We start from the raw sequence: 19,264 nt of genomic DNA, 5'->3' as shown, positions 1-19,264 counted from the left end.
TGGAGAAGCAGGCTGGAGTCCAACACGGAAGCTAAGCAATGTACTGCTGTTAATGAGGGGCAGCAACAAAACATATTTTAGCCAGCTAAAAAAGAAAAATATCAGTTGAAGTGTACACTATATATTAAGAATATTTTCACTGCTTTACCTTACTGCCAGATGTTGATTTTAAACAGGAAAATGAAGCAGTTATATTGCTCTTTTCAAAGCCAGAAAAACAGTGATTGAACAATCTCTGATCAGAGGAGCTTCTGGTCTACTGCTGCCTCAATTAATTATTTTATTTGTGTTATTGCATGACACTGGTGTTTAAGAGGATTAGTTCAAATTGACCAAAGTCGCACAATAACACTAACTAACTCTCTGATCAAGGCAGCGGTAGACCAGCAGCTCTCGTGTTCTGTGAGCCAAAATTACTGTTTTTGTCAATGGATTGTGGTTGCTTTGACCAGAGTATAGCTGGGGAACTGAAAGCATTAACGGCTTTCCAGTTAGAACAGGCTGTCTGACGCAAAGATAAAGCAAAAAAAATACTCTTAATATAGCGTACATGGATGCTTCTGCCCTCCTGCTGCTTCTCCAAACTCGGGTGTGCTGACTGACATCTACTGTATGTTATACACTGACAAATGGTAACTACCCCATTCAACCCCACTTCAAAAAATCCAAATTATCCTTTTAATGTTATAGCTGACTTAAATGCCTGGAAAATCCCACTCAGTATGCAAACTCCTGATGCCTCAAACAAAACGTGACATGCACATGCACTAACGACATACAGACAGCCTTCACAGTATTCACATGTTCATATACATATTCAGATCAAAGCAGTACAGGACAAAGGCTTTATTGGAATCAGAAGCACATGAGAAAAGGACATTGTTTAAAACAGCACATATAGTGTAAAGAAAGCCCTGCTGTATGTCTTATTTAGTGGGTTTTAGATGCCTTCTGGCAAAGTTTCCAGTCAAAGGGCTGATCTGTTCTTCAGATGATCCGTCATCCATTTATTTATACATCTCCTAACAAGACCAAGGGAGAGTTTGTTGTCCTCTCTGCGCTCCATCCAGCTGAGTTTGTTGTTCCAATTATCTCTAAACCATCTTTAGTCAACTAATCATGTTGGACTTTATACAGGAAAAAGCAACAAACATTTTTCTTAAAATCACAAATCAAACAAAAGATAAAGTTTGGATCAGCTTCTGTGTTTTCCACATAATCCTTTAATTCTGCCTTTTTGAACTCAAATATCTTAAACATCTGGCAACAGAAAAAGTGAGGAATTCTACCTCTGGGTCGTAAAAGAACTAAAGAACGCTGTATAGCTTTAGTGTATTTATTTGAAGTTCTATTCTTAGCGAGTGTAAAGTCCGATGGAAAATACCCGTGTCTTTGAAAGCAGCTACCCGACTGGAAATTTCTTTTTTTGAGACAAAATGGAGCCAAATACTTCAGTCCATCAGTAGTCATGCATATCATTGCTCCACTTGGCATCCTAGCTCATAATATAATTTAAGGTCGGCAGACGAAACATGAGATCACTTGTTATTTCAGTTGAACAAATGGGAGGGGAGCTGATTTAGGAAGGTAGCTTTTACTTTTCGGCTACCTGATGTGTGCACGTGTGACAAAGACGGAGATTGATGGAGAAATGGGGGGAAATATATTGAGCTCTGTTTAAATTTGAAACATATGGTTTGTGAGGAGGCCATGAAGGGTCACAACCAGTCTGCAGTGGCTCAGGAGTGAGTTAAAAGTTCAGCTATTTTTTTGTTAGACAGTAAAAGGAATTTTATTTTTGACCAGCTGCCAGACTTTAAGCAATGCTGTTTAGTTTTGGACTTGTAGTTACGATCCCTCAAGTTTTTGAAGGGGCCTTTTGTGCAAAGGCAGCTTACCACTGATTATCTGTACTTATCCTGCACTTATAATAATTTGACCTTAATTGACTCCCTGCAAAACCACCCATACATTTCTAATAAGGGACGCTCTGTGGAACTTTAGGCTCAGAAATGGATCCACTGTTGATATATAAATATTGATTATAGTCATTTTATGGCAATGTATCAAATGATTGAGACTTTATAACAATGCACGCCTATTATATTGAGGTTCTGTCCTGCTGGCAGACATAAATACACATGTTGAGATATTTAAAAGGGACAGATCACCCCCAATGTTTTTTTTTCTCTTAATAGCACCTATAGTGCTATTTAGTAATCTAGATTGTTTTGGTGTGAGTTGCTGAGTGTTGCAGATATCAATTATAGAGATGTCTGCCTTTTCTCAAATATAATGGAACCAGGGGGTGCTCAGCTTGTGGTGCTCAAAGCACAATAAAAAAAAACAAAAAAACAAAACCATTTGAAAAACTCAACAGCAATGTCTTTTTCCAGAAATTATGACCCGGCTGCTCAGGATAATCCACAGATCTGATTGTGAGTAGTTTCATGTATTAACGCGCAGAAGGAAGAGTGCATCTACTCATGAATGAGAGGCTAATGCTCGTGACAGTGTGAGATGTAAGCATTAATGGTGTCCTCACTGGCTGAGCTGTAACGTTACCTAGCTCAGTGGTGCTAGGTGAGCTAACGCATGATGTAGGACATCATCCTGAATCAACATTCCATGCTGCATTGTGGAACATTGTGATCAACCAATCACAGTGCTCTGACATCAGTGTGCTGCCCTTCTTTCAAAAACCATTTGTGCAGTGTGCTACAACTTTGCTTCTTTAAAAATCCCTTTGTGTTTCTTCAGAGGCTATGTTTTTCAGATTGATTGAAGTTTGAATAAAATCCTCAAAGATTAAAATTATATGAGCCACTGCAGAACTAGCAAATTGGCTTGCTCTCTAGGCTACTGTTATGATAGCTTTATTGGTAGTTTAATGAATGTCTTGTAGATGTGGGTGTTGTTTAGGCAAGATGTAGGAGGCAGGGTTAGCACCTGACCTTGGTGGCACTGACTCATTAGCCGCTAGCCGCGGAGAGGCATTTGTGCTGAACAAGCACGCCACAAGTTAGACACAGGAGGCAAGACATTCCAGAGAAAAAAGAGACTGAGAAAGTGTTTGAAACGCCACCACGAATTATCTATGTAAATACACATTTACTTATTACTTACTTACTTATTATATTTACTTATTTTGAATAACCACAAAGACCAAGCTGGTTGACTGGTCGAACAGAATGGCACCTGAGGAGTGTCTCGCCTGGTCTGAGTGAGCTGGTTGCGAGGACTGAGAGCGGTGGTCTGGCAGTGAGTCAACCACACACTCCCCCCAGACAGGAAAGGTCACACTCACCCAGAGAAGTCCAGGCACATTTCTCACGTCTAATGCAGCATATAGGGAGAGGCACTAAGTTTCAACCTGGCTAGCCAATGCATGTTTCCTTCAGCGCTGTGATACGGTTGGCAAGTGTAGTTCGGCTGAAAGAAAATAGTTCTTGACACTGCTCACAACAAGGTCTGTGAATTATCTTGAGTAACTGGATCATGATTTCAGGTAAGAGACATTGCTGATGAGTTATTTTTTTCTTTTTTTAGCTTTGAGCACAAAAACCCAAGTGCCTTCTAGTTCCATTATATTGGAGAGAAGGCAGACATCTCTATGGCTGATATCTCCAACACTCCACAATTCACAACAAAACGACCAAGACTGATAAATAGCACCACAGATAAGAGGGAAATATGTATTTCTGATTGTGGGGTTAATTGACCCTTTAAGTCTGGACCGACCACCCAGCACTGCCATAGCTAAAGCTAGGCTGCTTGCATGGCTAACAATTAACAGCACCATACAAGCACAGTGCCAATGAAAATTTGTGCACCTGTTTTGAAAGTCAAATCTGCAGAACCACATTGTGGATCTGTAATATTCACCGTAACCACAGGGACACATTTTTGAACCAGCCTGCCAAAACAATATAACTGTGCAGTGTCTACAGCAACACCTGAATCAACCACCACATGATTATTAATTACCCTGAACATGTGGAATAGCTGTCCTGATGTTGACAGAGGTTTTAAAATCGTGATTTCTCTCTGTATGTGTTTTGTTTTGCCACCTGTGATGTGGTTTGGGCCACACCAGATATTAAAATGCCTGTTCAATGGATTCAAAACAGCTGAAGACATTTATTATTCCAATGAGCAAGACAGACCTGGAGCACCGGGAAATTTCCTTTTATAACAAAAAGTTCTCACCTCCTAATGGTTTTCCTGGAAATGGCTTTAAAAGGGGCAAAATACTTTCCTGTTGACTTCATTCTAAACATCTAATAAAGTCTATGCATGGCATGGCAGCATTTGATCTGCACATTTGATCTGGACAAGGTCATGTGTCAAACGTCTGCCTGCAGTATGTCAGTGTTTTAACTGTGGAGCTGGAATGCAGCAGAGTCTGGTTTGCCGTGTGTTAGCGGACATTTCTGGTGAGGAAGAAAATACAGGGAATGCCTGGAGTTTGAACAGGTGCTGGCTCAACCCTGTGTCTATGTCAGAAACTGATTAATCCCTGTGTGTGTCCTGCCTCTCTGCATTTGTTTAAGTTTTTGGAGTTTATACCCACCAGCTCTGTCACTCTGTAGATGTAGACCTTTCCCTTCTCCAAGCCTCCACTGAAGAACATGGGTGCTGCCACCAACAGGTTGTCAGTTATACCGTCTCCATCAATGTCCAAAGGTGCAATCTCACTGCCGTAGTAGGAGCCAATCTGAAAAAGACGTGCATGGATATTATTCTGAGAACTGTATTATTCATCACTTTGATGCATTTGTTCCCGTCAACTGAAATCATTAATCTCCTTTGGTGGAAATGTCCTCTGTTCTTGTCTAAGCACAAACTTGAAGAGTCTTTCAAAAGTTCCGTTTTCTTATCATACTATATTTAGTCTTTGGCACAAGGGACTAGGCTTGGGCGGTATCACGGTATTACGGCATACTATTAGTAGTATTTAGAAATCCCAATGGTATGGTCAAAAATATAGATGCCCCTCATAGGGACATGCTGATACACCACGCTGACGGACTTTGTTGAGAAAGTTAAAACAAAGACTTAAAACTCTATCTTCTCTCAGCAATTAACGCAACATGAGTTTATCTCTCGGGTTCGATCAAAATCACTTGAAAGTCTCAACACAAACAAACAATAGAGCTGCCTGATGTGTAATATGGAAAGAGCTTTATGCAGCGTGTCCAATAAAGACGCAGCTGATGTGACGCACGGACAGGTAATAGGAGAGCTCAAATTACACTGTAAAATTGATGACCTTAGGATTAGCTTCAATAAGAGGCTTAACTGTAAGGTTGACAGTTTTGAGAAGTCAATGGACAAGATCATGAGAGCCAGATGCTGCTTGTGACAGAAATGGAGAGATGCCGAAAAGAAATGAAAAAGGGGCTCAAACTGCAGATTGGCCGGCTACAAATGTGTCTAGAGGCCCTGGAGGAAAAGATAACGGGAGAAAGTCCACCCAACGATTTGATCCGGTCGTGTCACTGATAATATATGGCCTGCAACAGGAAAAGAATGAAAACATACTGGAAAAGATTGATATAATGTTCTCTGAGGGCTTAGGCAGTGAAATACTGGCTAAGGATGCAGAGAGGATGACAAGAAGGGGAGACGGGCAGGTGTGGTGAGAGTGGAATTAAATCAACAGAGGAAAAAGTTCTGATTTTGAGACTGGAGCAAAAACAGAGAAAAGTCTAATTATGAAAATCTTAAATCTGACACATACAGATGTATAGAAAAGACAATAAGAATTCAAGAGGTTGAAATGTTTTTCAGGAGAGATTAGAAGCCAAAAATGACTTATGAAGATACCTCCCCTATCAAAAAGCAATAATGATACTTAAAAAAAAAACAAAAGATAAAAACAAAGTTTGCATAATTGATCACAGTCTCAAGACCCAGCAAATAATACAAAATTAATAGAAATGTACAAATTACAAAATAAATGTGCTTATATGCTGAAATGCATTAAAACTGAATCAATAAAATGTTAAGACTCTGTAAATTAGATCCCTTTCAAGACCGACTATGCAAGCAGTTTATTACGACCAATAATGACAGCTATTGTAAGCCGGCGCTCTCTGGTGGCTGTTGTAATTATTACAGGAGCAGAGGAGGAAGTGAGGTGATGTTAAAAAGGTGAAAAAGTCCGTGTAATGTTGAACAAAGATGGCAGGTGAGGGTGGGCAGGATGGGTGGTGAATGGGTCAAAAAAGGCACAGGACTTTCACTCAGGAGAACAGTGTTCGTGTTTTTAAGTCAAAGTTTACTTCTTTTCATGACAACGTAGCGCAATATGCTAACATGTGTAGTATACTATGGTAGCAACATATTGTTCGTGACATGATGTATGTTATGTGCAAAACTGAGCACCTAGTTTTGTTGCCTCTATCAAACCACAAAGTTTTACAGTGTAACAGCGACCGTTCCACAACTTTAAGGACATGTTTAAAACTGCAACCATTTCAGGCAAGGTCATTTCTGTTGTTTTGGAAGTCAGTTAAAAATTGACCTATTTTGTCATTCAGGTATGAGGTATTAGATAAAAGTGTGATTTTTCATGTGATCTAAATAGTTCACAGTGTTAGATACTTGCCCAAAGTATGGCCGTACCAGATATCATGATAAATCATAACAGATGTTGTGGTATTTTTCCTTATCATACTAAATATAGCCTTGGGGCACCAACACGTTAAAAGCAATCATTCAACTATGTGATTATATATGCTGAAGTTCTTGGCTTCTTCTCCGCTGTTTGTTGAACCACATGTTGTTTGCTGATTTACTGATGATCTGGAGTTGCTTATAAACTTGAATATTGTAAGCAAATGGGGGCCTGTGTTTTGTCAAAGCGAGTGGTCAGAGTCCTAATGAATTTGTAGATGCTCAGACTGTGAGAGGTTTACAGAGGGAGACTGGATCAGTCGCTGGAGTGGATGGAACACCATCTATTGGTTTTCAGATTAGAAACATCTGCCTATAAAAAAGCTTTTTTTCCCAAGAGTTGTGAGATCAAGACAGTTTTCTACAAAAAAACATCTGCTGTTCTGGATGAGCTGTTGCTGACAAGGTACAATGTAAGCTGCTGCAAGATCACTTCAGGCCTGCAGCCTGTGAAGAGCTGCCAGTTATGAGTGTAGCGGTCATTATCACACTGAGCCACATCTCCTTGAAATGAAGATTATTTTTAAACTTAACGGGACTCAGAGTGGATGAACACATGATTTGCTGTGCACTCAAAGTCCTTCAATTATACAACATCAACAATGATAGCCTAATTCATATTACCAAATCAAACATAAACAGTAACAGGATAGTATCCTCATGTCAACTTGCACCATCAGTGTAGTATGTTATGTTTATGTAATTGGGACTCTAGCAGAGCAACAGGCATTTTATTGATCTTAAATTTCAAAATGAAAATCCTTTTGGCTATTACTCTTTTCCACGGAATAATACTGCATGTCATGACAATTTTTCTGGCTATTATCCCTCAAATTTGGCTGAAGTCGTATTCTGTACTGCCAGTTCTGACTCTGGTTGTTGCGCACATTAGTTAAGATCATGAAGACATGCCCCTCAAGGATTTCAAAAAAACAACAACCTCAAATTCATTTGTGTGTGTTTGCAAAATATGTATCTGCTAATGTGCTAGCCAGCTGAGGACTTGTTCGTGCTTGTCAACCACAGTAGCTCTCTCAGCTTCTCTTTCCTCTGATCTCCTCTGGCCTTTTACTGGTCGTGTGTAGATGGTAACCCCAGAATCGTAAAAACTCCTGTGAGATTTCACGTTCCATGTTTCAACTGATCATTTTACCAAACCATGATCTCTACATAAATGAAGCTTTGTGTTAGGTCATGCAGGACACAGAAGTCATACGCTAGTCTAATCAGTCACACACCAATCACAGCCCATTCCCACAACAAGGCGGTCCATTTTAATATGGCCTCCTACTCACTGATCCCTGCTCCACCAGTGATGCTACACACCACTGCTGCCGCTGCTGGCAAAGCTTCCTTATTCAAAGTCCTAACATGGCTTAAAGGTTAAAAGGGTAGGCTATATTGTGTCTTGCTTTATACCTGGGGGGGGGGGGGGGGGTTCTGCATTGCGCTCCCTGTTTTGGTTTAGCATGCCGCTTGTCTGATCCAGGAAGTATCTCAAGAGCCAAGCTTAACTGTATTTTCATTTGTTGCAATACATGATTAAATCTATGGCAACAGTGTTCCTGACTGAACCATAACCAAGTGATTCTTGCTCCTAAATCTTGCTGGCAACAACCCCTTTTATTTCCCTTTAGAATTTGGTTCTCATGATTGTAAATAATTTCATTCAATAAAGGGGACTGAAACAGGAAACTAAGTTATCATGAATAAAACAAAATATCTGGTTATACCACCGACTCCTGTCCCATAACTGTCTACAAACCATGCCTCTTATGTGAAGTTTATACACTGACAGAGGAAGTTAAATAAAAGTGGATGGTGCAACACAGCTGGTGAACTACAACAGCCTCTTCCATCTTAGACACTCCAGGTCTTGATTCCTTCAAAGGTCTGCACTGACAAGACATCTTGCTACTGAAGTTGAACTTCAGTCAGAAGAAAAAATGTGAGTATTTTCTTTGACTATACTGACTGCAGCAACTCCCAATTAGAGGACTAAATTTTGATGCAAATTTTGCTGTTTCAAATGCAGCAGATGCTTCTTGCACCCAGGTGTCTGTAGGCAACAATATTAACACACCCAGGTGAAAATAATTACTTCAGCTTTTTGCACCTGGGTGTATATAGCACCATGGCAGAGGCAAGCACCCAGGTGTCCGTAGCCAACAATGCTAGTTTCACACGGGATGTAAATAGCAAATGTGGCTATTTAAACCATGGGTGTACATTTCCAGGAATCCTAGCAACATCGCCATATGACGTTAACATGAATGGGTCTTTTCAGCGATTCTGCTAAAGTTTATGTACATAATGTAAATTCAGCAGCTTTATGCATCCTAAAAACTGTAAATAATCAGTCAGCTGAGTCTAAAAATAATAAACCAATGTTGACTCACACAGTATTCAAATCCCAGTCTTCTGTGTAACCTACCACATCTCACTTCCTCCATTTGTTTGTGCATTTGTTCTCTTTGCCCTGATCTTAACCTTGATGTGTCAACTAGGGGTGAATCTCCAGGTACCTCACAATTTAATTTGATCACTACCTGGAGCTTGCATAAATGGAGCCTGGGTTTGGTTGAAGGTGGCAGTGCTGTTTGGGCTGAGAAAGCCATGTGTAAGGTCAGGTATAGGAGGTTGTTGGGTTGGTGCGGGGAGCAGTGAGACCTGGCATTAGGGGAGTGTCTCTGGGACACCAGAGATCACTGTCTAGCCTCCTGGAGGTGTCGTGGGACCAACTAGACGAAACATTGGTGAAAGGAGGTTCTCACCTGATGACCCCAAAGACGTGTTAGTTATCACTGCTCACTGGTCTGTATAGTTAAGCCTTGCCATAATAGCTTATCATAGGGCTTAGGAGGTTATTCACTGAGTGCTGATCCTTTAGTAGAGCACAAACTTGTGTTTATTTGAACTGATTATTATGGATAGGTGCCTCGAGCAGTTGGGGGTTCGGTGCCTTGCTCAGGGGTACCTTGGCAGTGCCCAGGAGGTGAACTGGCACCTCTCCAGCTACCAGTCCATGCACCATATTTGGTCTGGTGACTTGAGCTGCCGACCCTCCAGTTCCCAACCCAAGTCCCTATAGACTGAGCTACTGCCGCCCTGTCTTTTGCTTATCTTTTGCTACATATTGTGAGTTCAGTTGTTTCTTCCTTTTGCTTATGTTATTGCGTCACATACTGCTCAGTTTAAAGCCACTACATACAGAATTCCAAAAATCAGACAATAGGCCCCCCAATGGACATATCAAAAACAACACTGCAAACAGCAAAACGTGTTGCTGAAAAAAACATGTAAACTGCACCAGTGTCTGATATTTCTACGAAAATGTATAACACAATAATTTGTAAGATGTTACACATAAATCTAAACAAAGGAGCTTTAAAGACTCTTCTAATTAACTGAGCTGCTCTTCATCAGCGTTTTATAACAATGTTTTATGACATTCCTTGTTGCACTGCAGTGTTTTTCCAAAGCAGACATGAGGACAACATATACTGGCCTGCAGCTGATAAACTTTATCAGACAGGTGAAGCTGGATGCCACAGTACCTGCTGGCCTTTGAGGGAGTGCAGGATGGTGAGGTTGCCTGAGTTCTTCAGAGTGAAGATGATGACTTTGCCAGTGTGGTTAAATCGTGGAGCTCCTGCTACGAGTAGACGACCGTTTCTGGCTGACACCACGGATGTCACAGTATAACCTGGATATGTAAAACACACAGACATTAATTCTGCCTCTACTGACAGACCCTAACTCTCTGAAGTTAAGTAGACTTCGAGGCAAAAGTAACCCATGTAGGATATTAGTTCTGATGTTAATTACCTTTTTCTGTATTGACTATATCTGTAAATTATGTAAACTGATTGCTTGATAGTCAAATTCTAATAAAGATCCCAGGCACTATGCTTTGTTCCACAGTTTGAGTGTGCCAATAGTAATTGGCCTGACCTTTAGGTTGAGTTTCATAGCATGAATGTGCATGACTCAAGGAAAAATAGTAAAACTTTGCAATTTGAGGAGTTAAAACTGCATTGAGTTACGCAGAACTGGATGTTCTGGTTTCTCAGGTTTCTAAGATTTCTTCTTCTATTTCGTTTTTTCCCACTAAAAATTCCACTTACTCCCCGTATACTTTTCCACCTTCATCTCTCATCTTCATACCCCCTTTTTTTTCCTCAGCTTTAACTTTCTCCCTGGCCGTCCAAAATTATGCTTCCACCTCATATTACTATTGAGTCTAGAATGGCGTCCATTGGCAGCCTGGTGGATAAGCTCAGAGACAAACCACTGATGGTAAAAGCAGAGGTCTGTGGTGGTGGAGCGAGATGGGGTTGGATATGATGGGAAGCACTGGAGCAATGGGTACACTTTATAGAGATGGGCTACAGCTAGGATAGTTAGTGTTAAACCACAGCTCTTTTTACCAGGACAAGAGGATGTAGATTAAAAAGGTGGTGGATGTGGGAGCAAATGTTATAAACAGTGTTCAAGCGTAGCCTTCATTATTAAAATAACAACACTGTATTTTCTCTCATTACAAACATATCCATCACAATCCAGTTCTGACTTTTCCGCTCAATTAAAAAGATTTCTGGGGTGTTACTCACCCAAGTAGGCACCGTGGTTTTTGAGCTCTTCGGGGAACTCTTGTGTGTAGGAAGACTTGGGAGGAACCACTTTCCCCTGTCGTGTTTCCTTCAGCACTGCTCCGTTCCAGTCATAAGCCCCGACTGCACCCACCAGAATCCCGTCCTGCAGGGGAGGCGCGGTGTCGTTAATTGTCATACTTCAAACGGCATAGTAACCGAGAATGATCTTGTTGTACTGCCTGTGCTGCACATACATGCAACATGGTAATTACTGCCCTATACGACGATGATACACTCATGGAACTTAAAGTGTGACCACCATTTTGGAGCACAGCCTGTGTGTTTGGCTCACCTTACTCTCAGTCAGATTAATGATGGTGTAACTCCACTTGTGGTGAAATGTAATCTTGGTAACACAAGGGAGGTCCTCACTACATTCCTGGATTAGCTTAAAAGAATATGAAGGAAATCTAATTTAATGTATCCCTCCTTCTCCCTGCCACAGTACATCAGATCATTTTAATGTAGATGTTGCTACAACAAGAACATGTTGAGGTATATAGAAACTGATGGTCCATCTTAAAGGAATACTTCACCCACAAAATGACCATCTGTAAATCAGTTAGTCATGCCGGCTTACCTTGAATTTATAAGGAAAACTTACATGCCTCCATGGAAAACAGCGGACATATTGACTTATTGATGGATTTGAGATGAATATCCGTTTACAAACTCTCACACAGCTCATGCAGGATAATCCAAGTCTCATTTATCCAGACGTATGCTCAGTGCTTCCCAAACACACATGCATTTTCACTAAAACCTTAGTATTACAGTCTGGCTACCAAGAGAGCATAACTAAGCTTCACTTTCAGTTGAGTTTTAAATAGTAGGTTTTTGTGGGTGAAGTATTCCGTCAAGGTTGTTCAATAACCAAAATTTTATTTAAGTGTCCCGTCTTCTCATTACCCATCCCCCACGGGTTTATTAAGACACCTTTGCAAGACATTAGAGAAGAGCTTCCATCCACAGGTGTAGATTTCAGGATGGATGCAGGGGACATATCGCCCAAGATGTGCATTATAGGTCCCCAATAAAAACATGACAAAATGAAAAATATTTACACCATAATTTGATGAAGAAAAGGCACAAGTTGCGGGAAATGTAAGTGTTTGACGCTCTAAGAACTCTAAAACTCCTCTGTTCATATGCTTCCCCTCCGATGTGGAAATGAATCCTATACCATTGCCTGCATCTGTCCAGGTTGACATCACCAATAATCGATCACATCTTGCTTATGCAACATTTTCTTCCTGAACTCTCATACATTCACTAAATAAATTGCATATTTGAAGGTCTCTTTTTCAGACCACCATGAGTCAATCATCTCCGTCAACTCACTTCTTTTCCTTTATATCTCTAAAAGAACAGGAAGTTCTCACCACAGAGGGCAGTCAAAGACAAATTAATACAACTTTCTATTTCTTTCAGATTACACTCCAGATAAACACTCTAGATAAATCTAACTATCTTCTTCAATAGCATGGATGGGCAACCTGTTGCTGTTTAGGCCATCTCCAGTGGCTCCCTGTGGCTTTTTCATAAAATTATCTGGAAATGAATAATGGTTATTTTTCCACTGTAGAGTAGCCATCTTGTGGTACTGAATGCTCATTTTGACCTGTCCGAATGTGGATGGGTTTATTCAAATAAGTTTTGCTGCTCCAGACTACTTCAGTGTAAAGAAACTGTTTCGGACTGTTTTCTTTTTTTAATGGATTATGAAGAACATTTAAGAAAAAAAAAATCATATTTCATTTCACAATTCTTTGGTTTATGACAGATCGGTTTTTCCCAGTTGTGTTCAGAATGAATGTGAATTATTTTTCCCCTTTGATAAACATGATCAATCTTCCCTAACTTAAAAAAAAATATCTAAATGGAAATTATTTAAATCATCTATCTATTCAATAATCAATGATCCACTTTCTTCAATGCAAAGTGAAAACATCGATACATATCGTCATCAAGACACTCCTTTATTTTGAAATTCCCATGGCATGTCTGTGTCATCATTTCTATCCAAGTGACCTCCTTCCTAAACCACAGACTGTATCATAAAGATGGACGACATGACAGCTCTCCCAAAATGAAGCCAAAACATCTTGATCGCTCGCTGGTGGCTGGCTGCAGTACAGGTCATAAACCCCGCCCCTTCTATGTTAGCGCAGGGGATATGGGCCAAACTGAAACCTCAAAGTAGACGTCAAATAAATATTTCCCAAAGATGGCTTCTATCATTTTTGGTAGTTCTTATCATGTTGATGTATCAGACAAGTTCCTTATCCACAGTCCATTTGTTTTTTTTCATATAGTTTAACTATTATTGCCTACTATTAAACCCATGGGAATCCAACCACACATGTCTTGTTTTGCTAAAGATGGACTAGTAGTAGTTTTGCAACAAAGCAGTAAGTGAATGAAAACTTGATGTGTGCTCATCCATATTGTATTTAAGACTTCATATTTTAAGAAAGTAAAAAAACCTGCTGTTGGAACTAAATTCATGACAGCTACTTCATCTACAGTTGTAAAAGCTACAGTAGAACATCTTCACACATTCACAAACCACAGTGTTCAAGGTCTGTGTTGAAGTCCATTATTAAATCACTGCTAAATCTTGATCTGTGTGTATTTTAAATCGTCATCCAACAAAGGAAACAAACCAGCAAGTGCAATTAGCTGCAGACACAGGGAGGGCAAGAGGAGGGATTTTCTATCTTCCATGGTTCACCATACTTTGTATCACTGACACTGTAATTATAGGGTTCCTCTGCTTAATGAGCTCAGCTCTTTTTTCTTGCTGTACACAATATGCCGACAACACATTTTCCAGTGTTTGAGCGAATGCTGGAAGGCCTGCGATTTCTTCCTGAAAGATGGAATTGTGTGCTCGCCACGCTCGCACTACGTCACTGACTCTGACAGCAGCTTTACGCCAATGTGGTCGTCTGTTTTGGTCAAAATGGTCTCCATGGCAAATGAACGAAACCCCAAAACAGTTCAACCTTATAAACCAGTGACCTATTTCTACTGCAGTTGCATGAACGGCCGTGAGCCTCGCTTTGGTTCGGATGTCTTTGTTGTAGCGGAGGGGGGGCAGAGTTATGGCTCTGCATAAACACAGAGGATATATACATTTTGAACCAGCTCAACAAACAAGTAATGTATATTCTGCAGAAATCAGTTTAGCAAATAAGATATAAACTGCACGAGAGCCTTGAAATTGTTTAGTTACAGTTGACCAAACAAACAGAGAAAATGCTATGTGTGCAGATGCATGCACCATCTATATGGACGGTATATGACATAAGCAGCCTTCAGAGTTGGCACACGTCACATTCAGCAAAACCATCTGGGCTCTCAGGGCTGTTTTCCTCCTTTAAAGCCCCGACATTCTTTCCAATAAGTTATCCTACTCTCAACACTCAGGTTGGTGTTGTCGAGCATCTCTGGAATCTGGACTTGCGGATAAAATTTCCAGCCATTCTTGCCACCCAGCTGCAAAATCTGCTATATATTTATTTTTCATCATAAATGGGATATATTTATTCCTCCCCTGACAAATCACACTGTGAAGGGGAACTGGAAAATCAAAGCAGTTGCATCAGCAAATGTCCGCAAAGAGCCAGAAAGGGAGGGATGAAAATCAATAGATTGGTGTGAACAGCAGGTAGTCGAGGAGATGGGACTTATCTCCCTCTTCCAGCTGTGTCACCCTCAGTACCAGCACACCTGCAACTATTTCCTCTCAGATGCAATCAAACTGTGAAGTAAAAGGAAAAACAAACTATTCGGCAGCAAAACGGTCTCAATCCCGTCTCAGCGTCTCACTAGTATGTTTCCCCGGGGAACAAGTGGTGTCTTATTACCCATCACTGCATGGCTGAAGTGGAAAAAGGCCTGTCTCTTCTGTCAGGGGCTCCTAAATCAGGATGACCTAAACCTCTGGGGCCACACAGCAGGCACCTCAGGGGGGGACTGGAAAGTGATAAATGGCAGGTTGTGGGGAGGGGTTATGATGTGCCAGAAATTGAGACAATGTGTGTTGTTCCACATGCTGACAGATGATATGAGGCGACGTGGTAGCAGAAGTCAGACTCACCTCCACGTTGTGTGCGGAAAATCCAGCCTGAGACATCTGGAGGCCAAACGCCGTCCCGTTCTTGCTGGTTCCTGTGTAAACAAGTCACTTTTACAGTTTGGAACCACTGCAGCAGCAAGGAAATTCAAGCTACCAACCACAATCAAAACCTTTGAAGAGCCAAAGCACTGGAGTCTCAATGTGGACTTTTCACTCATAAGAGACAGGCTTAGTCACAGCATTACCACTGCAATGAATGATTACTTTAATGACTGATTAACTTCTTAATCCCATTAATTGTTTAGTCTATAAAATATCAGAAAATGGTTTTCTTTGTAAAAATTGCCATTACAATTTCCCATGGCTTAAGGTGACATCTTCAAACTGCTTATTTTATCCATTTAAATGGGAAAATATTTAATTTACAATAACAGATAACAGAGAAACGATAATCCTCTCATATAAGAAGCTGGAACCAGCCAGTGGTTGGCATTTTCATTTTACAACTAATCTAAAAGGTATATTCTGCAGGATTGTCGGATACTCTTTGCAAAAACGCTCACCTGCAAAAGTAAATGTAAAAGCCAACCTTGCTCAGCTCGATTGACACTCCTCATTACATCCTGCTAAAAAGTACTATTTGCGCTAGGTTTAGGGGCAGGACCAACCTATTTCCTGAAAATACATGAGGAAAGGGGCGATACAGAGGCTCTCTGGATGTTGGATACTTTTTTTCTGAAAGAGAAAAACCTTTAGTATTAGTAAGCACATTCTAAATTAAGTCTTCTGTTAGTGATAAGTTCATCATTTTCTATTGGAAAAAAAATAAAAAATAAATCGTAATGTTCTGATATTGTCAGTGAGAGGCCCTTAGAATCGTCCTCACTTCTCTCCCCCATATGGCGCCATTGACCAAAGGTCACGGAAGTTGTCGGAAAACACATATTTGCACACCACACCACAAGCTCATGAGTATTTAGTATGAACACACTATTTACATTGTTTCTGTTTGTTTCTTTCTTTGAAGATTTACTTTCGTTTGGCATATCGTCTCGTCATATTTGCGTTTTTTTCAGTGCTGTGTCTCTACTTACTGTATGACACCTGGTCACTAACTTTTTACAAAGCCCCGATCTCACCTGAGCACTGTGGAGGTCCATTCTCATAAACATCACGCAAACAAATAAGATGGCCGAGTGAGTCTCTGCAGAAAAACACACTGCCACACACTAAGAGATGGTCATGAGTGATGATTGAGAGGGATTACTTCTGTATGAGTCTGTACTTTGTGCATAGTAAATCTTTAGTAACATATACTTAATTTGTTGTACAGCTTTCTGTCAAACTGTCTGATCCATTAGTGACCACTATGGATTTTTGACTTTATCTAAGGGTTATCCAAGTTCACTGTATGTAAGTTTGTGCTGATCTACAAAGAACCACCATGTCCTTTGATTAAAGATAAAAAAAATAATCACCAAATGTGAAATTAGAGTATTTTCATGCAAATGTAGTGGAGCATTACTGATTGGTTTCTATGCTGCTCAGTCCTAAGAACTTAAGTGGTTGTTTAAAGGCGACCTATTATGCTATTCTTTATTTTGTCATAGTATTGCAATGATGAATGCTCATGCTAAACATGGCCAAAGATTTAAATAATGAGGTTAATGTATGTAGACATAATCCTTGTGAGCAAAAACCTCAGGCTTCGGACTGTTCAGAATACTCCTAACGGTCCTCACAGTGTTTTCTCCAAAGCTTGTGAATGATTTCTTTATATAGTCATGTGCTCCAGGCACATTTACATTATGTAGCCTACACTGCTACATGTAGCTACATGCTAACGTCAAGGAAAAACGTAAACATGGTTGCTGATGTAGTAAACTTCTCCCCAGTTTCAGATCATTTTCCTGCTGGAGCGTGGTTGTGAAGATTTTGGTTTAGAGGCTTTTAATGGTGGTTTGTCACATTAATAAGTGCCGCTGTACTCTTTTACAGCCATTCCCCGGCTGCAATGATGTAACAGAAGTGCAGAAATTTGGAAAACATGGAAACACTGACCAATTAGAGGAGACTGGGTTTTCTTGAGTGGGGGGCTGAAAGAGACAGGCGCTAAAATGGTGTGTTTTAAACAGAGGGTGGATACAGGTGTTCCAGCACAGACAATATGAGGAAAATAAAGCGTAAACCAAATATAGTAGAAAACTAAATTCAAGTATGAACCTGAAAATGAGCATAATAGGTCCACTTTGAGAGCAATGCAAGTCTATTTTCTTAATGCGCTTTTTTGTGAGTGGCTTTGGACTAAAGCATCTACCAAATGAATGTAATGTAGTTCAAATAAATTCCTTGCAAACCTTCCAAACTGAAGATTCGTTCTCCAAGTGCGTCCACAATATCCTTCAGCGCCGACTCGTCTGTCACATTAAAGAAGTGTTTGTCATCTGGGTCGCTGGCGATGTACTTGATTTCATTTAGGAAAGCTTCTGGGTTGATTCCTCTGCGGTTGTAGTAGCCAAGGACCTGTGAAGGTAAGATTAAACAGTCTGTCAGTGTGTGCATGAAGTACCTGAGTGTCGACCAACTGGATTAATCTGTCACATTTAAAAGCCCTTTAATAGGTTAAAATTAGCACTATTTGACACGGTTTCAAAGGATTAAAGGTTTTCTACACCAATGCCAATGCTGTCACCAATTCCAGTTGGTCTTCAACCAAATGACTTCAGAGTTTTTGCTCGGATGCCCAGCAAAGCCGCAGAATGGAATCGAGTGTGCCATTAGCTGCACCAGCAGTGGCACAAACCAAAGAGGCATGTGGTTTGGAGGAGATCATTTACACCTTTAACGGCACTTCCACTGAGCTTACAGTATCTGGAGCTCTCTGTGGGCCATGAGTGTTTTTGGCTCCGCTCTGGACTGAACTCCATGAGGTCACCTCATTAATGTTTATGGTGTTTTAAAGCCGCACTGGAAATTTATTAGCTATCAGAAAACTAAGTCAAAAATCACAGTGTAATCCATCTAACCCAGGTAAATAATAGCTTTAGCAGACTCACAGCAATGGCATAACGCGTGATGCCGTCGCTCTCACTGTCCTCTATGGCTTGCTGGAGATCCGGGCTGTCATGTGACTCTCCGTCAGTTATCACAATCATCACTTTCTTGGCACCGCGGCGACCTCCTTGTTTGAAAGCCTGTGAGCTGTGAGAACATGTTTGATATGTTCAGTAAAATCAGAAGTACTTATGTCGTGCTGCTCATCTGTACAAATGAAGATACTGTACCGTGCTACGTTGATGCCGAGAGCTGTGTTGGTCTCTTCTCCACCTCGTTGGTCGATACTGCGTGCTCTCTTCACCACTTCCTCAACAGACTTGTAGTCACTGAGTTTGAATTCATGCACCACCTTCTCACCATACTGAACGACTCCAACCTGTCCAGAGAAACACAATGATAATGATCCTTCAAAATTCCGTTCTGTCTTCTTGCAGCCAAGCACAGTGATGAAAAGATATAAAATTTACCACCACAGTAGGCTAAAAAAAACAAACTTTCATGAACATATCACAAGCACTACTAGAAAAGTGCATCCAGTAGAGTGCAGATCTTCGCCAGAGTTGATCGCAGCCAGTCTGGACAATTCTGTTCCAGCAGACACATTGTGGCATTTCAAAAGCCTCCCAGAAGCTAATAAAATATGTGCCTTGTCTTTTGTTGACAGAGCTGCAGCGCTTTGCACAGAGCTGATCGAGTTCTCCTGCAAATATATGTGAAATATAGATACAATATAATCATGGGGAAGTATATTTTGCTCACTAAATCAACCACAAATCTTTGATCCATA

At 40.6% G+C, this 19,264-nt stretch overlaps 1 protein-coding gene across 4 annotated transcripts in view; it reads right to left on the bottom strand.

The window, feature by feature from the left end:
- The window catches only part of itga11a (integrin, alpha 11a), a 117,458-nt gene that overhangs the window by 30,837 nt on the left and 67,357 nt on the right, over nt 1–19,264 (bottom strand). For all 4 annotated transcript variants that reach the window (XM_049566144.1, XM_049566134.1, XM_049566156.1 and 1 more), the window contains 7 exons: nt 18,705–18,853; nt 18,477–18,621; nt 17,778–17,943; nt 15,442–15,512; nt 11,295–11,439; nt 10,239–10,387; nt 4,574–4,717 (listed from right to left, as the gene is read on the bottom strand). In XM_049566144.1, coding sequence (XP_049422101.1) covers nt 4,574–4,717; nt 10,239–10,387; nt 11,295–11,439; nt 15,442–15,512; nt 17,778–17,943; nt 18,477–18,621; nt 18,705–18,853 — 969 coding nt within the window. The remainder of the gene's footprint in view (nt 1–4,573; nt 4,718–10,238; nt 10,388–11,294; nt 11,440–15,441; nt 15,513–17,777; nt 17,944–18,476; nt 18,622–18,704; nt 18,854–19,264) is intronic.

The sequence above is a fragment of the Epinephelus fuscoguttatus genome, linkage group LG2, assembly GCF_011397635.1.
Source record: "Epinephelus fuscoguttatus linkage group LG2, E.fuscoguttatus.final_Chr_v1".
Lineage (NCBI taxonomy): Eukaryota > Metazoa > Chordata > Actinopteri > Perciformes > Serranidae > Epinephelus > Epinephelus fuscoguttatus.
The sequence above is the reverse complement of the archived record's forward strand: the minus strand, read 5'-3'. Positions and strand labels throughout refer to the sequence as shown.